This window comes from Geospiza fortis, unplaced genomic scaffold (assembly GCF_000277835.1).
Source record: "Geospiza fortis unplaced genomic scaffold, GeoFor_1.0 scaffold324, whole genome shotgun sequence".
Classification (NCBI taxonomy): Eukaryota; Metazoa; Chordata; class Aves; order Passeriformes; family Thraupidae; genus Geospiza; species Geospiza fortis.
The window spans coordinates 504683-507219 of NW_005054559.1; the positions used below are offsets into that span (position 1 = coordinate 504683).

The following is a 2537-nucleotide window of genomic DNA, read 5'->3' on the forward strand; positions in this document are numbered from 1 at the left end:
GGAGAAGCGTTTAATGCCGGGCCGCGGGGTGGGGAAGGCGCGGGAGGAACCGGCCGCCTCCGCAGCGCGGGGGGGTGGCACCGAGAGCCCGCCGGGCGGGCCGGGGGTCCCGCAGCCGGGCAGCTCTAAGCCTGCGCCTTGCCGTCCTTGCTGCGCCAGATGACCAGGGTGACAAGGAAGGGGATGAGGCAGATGGGTGCGATGATCATGGCCAGCAGCACATCTTCGGGCGGGTCGAAGTACACCGGGTGCTCCAGGGTGCAGTTGTGGAAGTAGATGTGGTGGCTCTGGAAGATGTACTGCTCGGCCAGGGCGTTGGGGTAGCTGTAGTTGAGGCGCTCTGCCCACTCCTCCAGGCAGTGCTGCAGCACGCTGTAGGGCCTGCAGGAGAGACACCGGGACACCGGCAGGGGATGGGACACCGGGGGCACACCCGGGCACCGGCAGTACCCTGGTGGAGTGCCCAGCCCCTGCCCCCTGCTCTAGAGGGGAAGGTGCTGTGTTGGGAAGGATGAAAGTTTGACAAGGAAAGTCTCAGATATGTGTGCTTAGCAGAAAGATTTTTAAATGTAGAGTCTGATGAAGGAATAGAGATGGAAGCAAGTTTTGATATAGAAGAAAAGAATTGCTGAGCCAGTCTTACTGGATAACTAAGAAGGTAGAGAGTGTGTTAGTTAGAGGGGGCTTTTAGGACTTAGAGCAAGAAGATGTTTTTACAAAGCACAAAGAGAGCACAGGCAAACAAGCCTGCTGATGTTGCAAGTAGAAAAAAGGTCTCAGAATTTTCCACTGCAAGAAAACTGAAAAACAACTTCTAGCTTAAACTGTGATGTACTAACTTTAAGTGATTGGAGAACAGTAACATGAATATGGTAATTACAGTAGTTATGATAGGCTATAGATAACAGTTAAGGTATAGATTGGTTCTACTGTATGAAGATGCTCAGCAAAGAAAAGTATAGAATGCATTGTAACCAAAAGAAAAGTAGAGAATGCATTGTAACCTAAACTAAAGGATCTCCAGGCCTGCCTGCAGCTGGAGCTGACAGCTGTAGGCACAGGCTCTGTTAGCCACAACCCTGGACTGCTGTAACATCCTGGATGGAATAAACTGCATTTTGGAGAGCCACCTGGAGTCCCACACCTCTCATGCAGGCTCTTACAGTCCTGCTGGCCCGTACCCGCTGATGACTTTCCACTCGCACAGCTCCGATGTCAGCACATTCCTCATCAGGTAGACGAAGTAATCCCAGCACTGCTGTGTGATGGCGGTGTAATTCCCCTCTGTGAGGAAAGGGGCTGAGTAGGGCAGGGTGCCTCTGCCCACAGTGCATCCCTGCCTGGCCCTGCTGCCAGGTGACACCTGGTGCCTGGAGCCCTGCCCGGCCGGTGGCAGAGCCATCAGCACAGTGAGGGATGGACCCTGCAGCAGCCCTGGGGTGCTGCCTGGAGCCTGCAGCAGCCCAGGGCAATGCCAGGGGCACAGAGGGAGAGCAGGCTGCTGCTGACTGTGGGCAGTGGCAGGGAGAGCTTTGTGGCACAGGCCAGCTATTTTAGGGGAAAGAAGGGGTCACTCTGTGGCACAGGGCCAGCCCTGGCCAGGACACCGTTTGTCCTACAGTGCTGCCTGGCCCTCGCTGAACCCCAACACTCACCTATGGACCAGGCTGTCCCGTTGGACGTGGCCGTGGGTGGGCTTGTCCCAGTGTCCTGGCTGAAGCTCGTTGTCACGTTGTCCGTGTGACAAAGGCCAGCCCCCAGGAGCACTGCGGAGGGAGGGACACAGGGTGAGAGGGGATGCAGGGTCTGGGGGGGTAAGGGTGCTGAGAGGGCCCCATGTGCAGGAGCTGCCCTGGCAGAGGCTGGGTCTAGAGGAAATAACTGATTTTGGATTTGGGAAATAACTCATTTTGACACTGGAGCTGGCAGGTGGGGCACAGGGAGCCAGAGCTTGGCACATGCTGGGCTGAGGTGTCCAGCCCCCCATATGGGCAGGGGCTAGCCAGGCTGCAGGCAGCTATCCAAAGGTTCAGAGGGGCTGTTTAGGGGCTACAAACCCTGGGCCATGGTCACAGCATGGGGACAAACTGGGACCCCCAGGCACGGGGAGCCGGCGTGGTGCTGCGTGTCAGCCGGACAGGGCTGGGGCAGGAAGAGGAAGCACTGGCCCCAGCACAGAGCTGCTGGAGAGCCCCTCCGCCTGCCATCAGCTCCACGCCCAGCACTGCCTGCCAAGGGCGTGGGGCACGTCTGGCCTGGCCCACGGGAGCCCCACGGCTCAGGGAAACTGCCCAATCCATCTTCCACCCTCAGCTGTGGGGCACTGATGCTGGCTCCGTGCTGACCTGCTGGACTGGGCCCTCCTTGGGCTGTTTCTGGGGAGCTCTGGCACAGCTGGGCACTGCCCACGGGGCGCTGCTGGGCTGGTGCACTGGCTGTGCTAAGGGCAGCCCACCCTGTCCTGATTTCTGTCCCTGATGGCCCCATCCAGCCCCCCTGCCTGGCCATGTGCTGTGCTACAGCTCCTGTCCCAGCCC

At 58.7% G+C, this 2537-nt stretch overlaps 1 protein-coding gene across 1 annotated transcript in view; it reads right to left on the reverse strand.

Moving 5' to 3' along the window:
* Positions 1–2537, reverse strand: part of RAMP2 (receptor activity modifying protein 2) — a 3154-nt gene continuing 617 nt past the window's right edge. Inside the window, exons 3-5 of the mRNA XM_005429577.3 lie at positions 1656–1766; positions 1182–1284; positions 1–381 (exon numbers count right to left, since the gene is read on the reverse strand). Of these exons, the coding sequence (XP_005429634.1) occupies positions 126–381; positions 1182–1284; positions 1656–1766 (470 nt within the window). The 3' untranslated portion in view covers positions 1–125. The remainder of the gene's footprint in view (positions 382–1181; positions 1285–1655; positions 1767–2537) is intronic.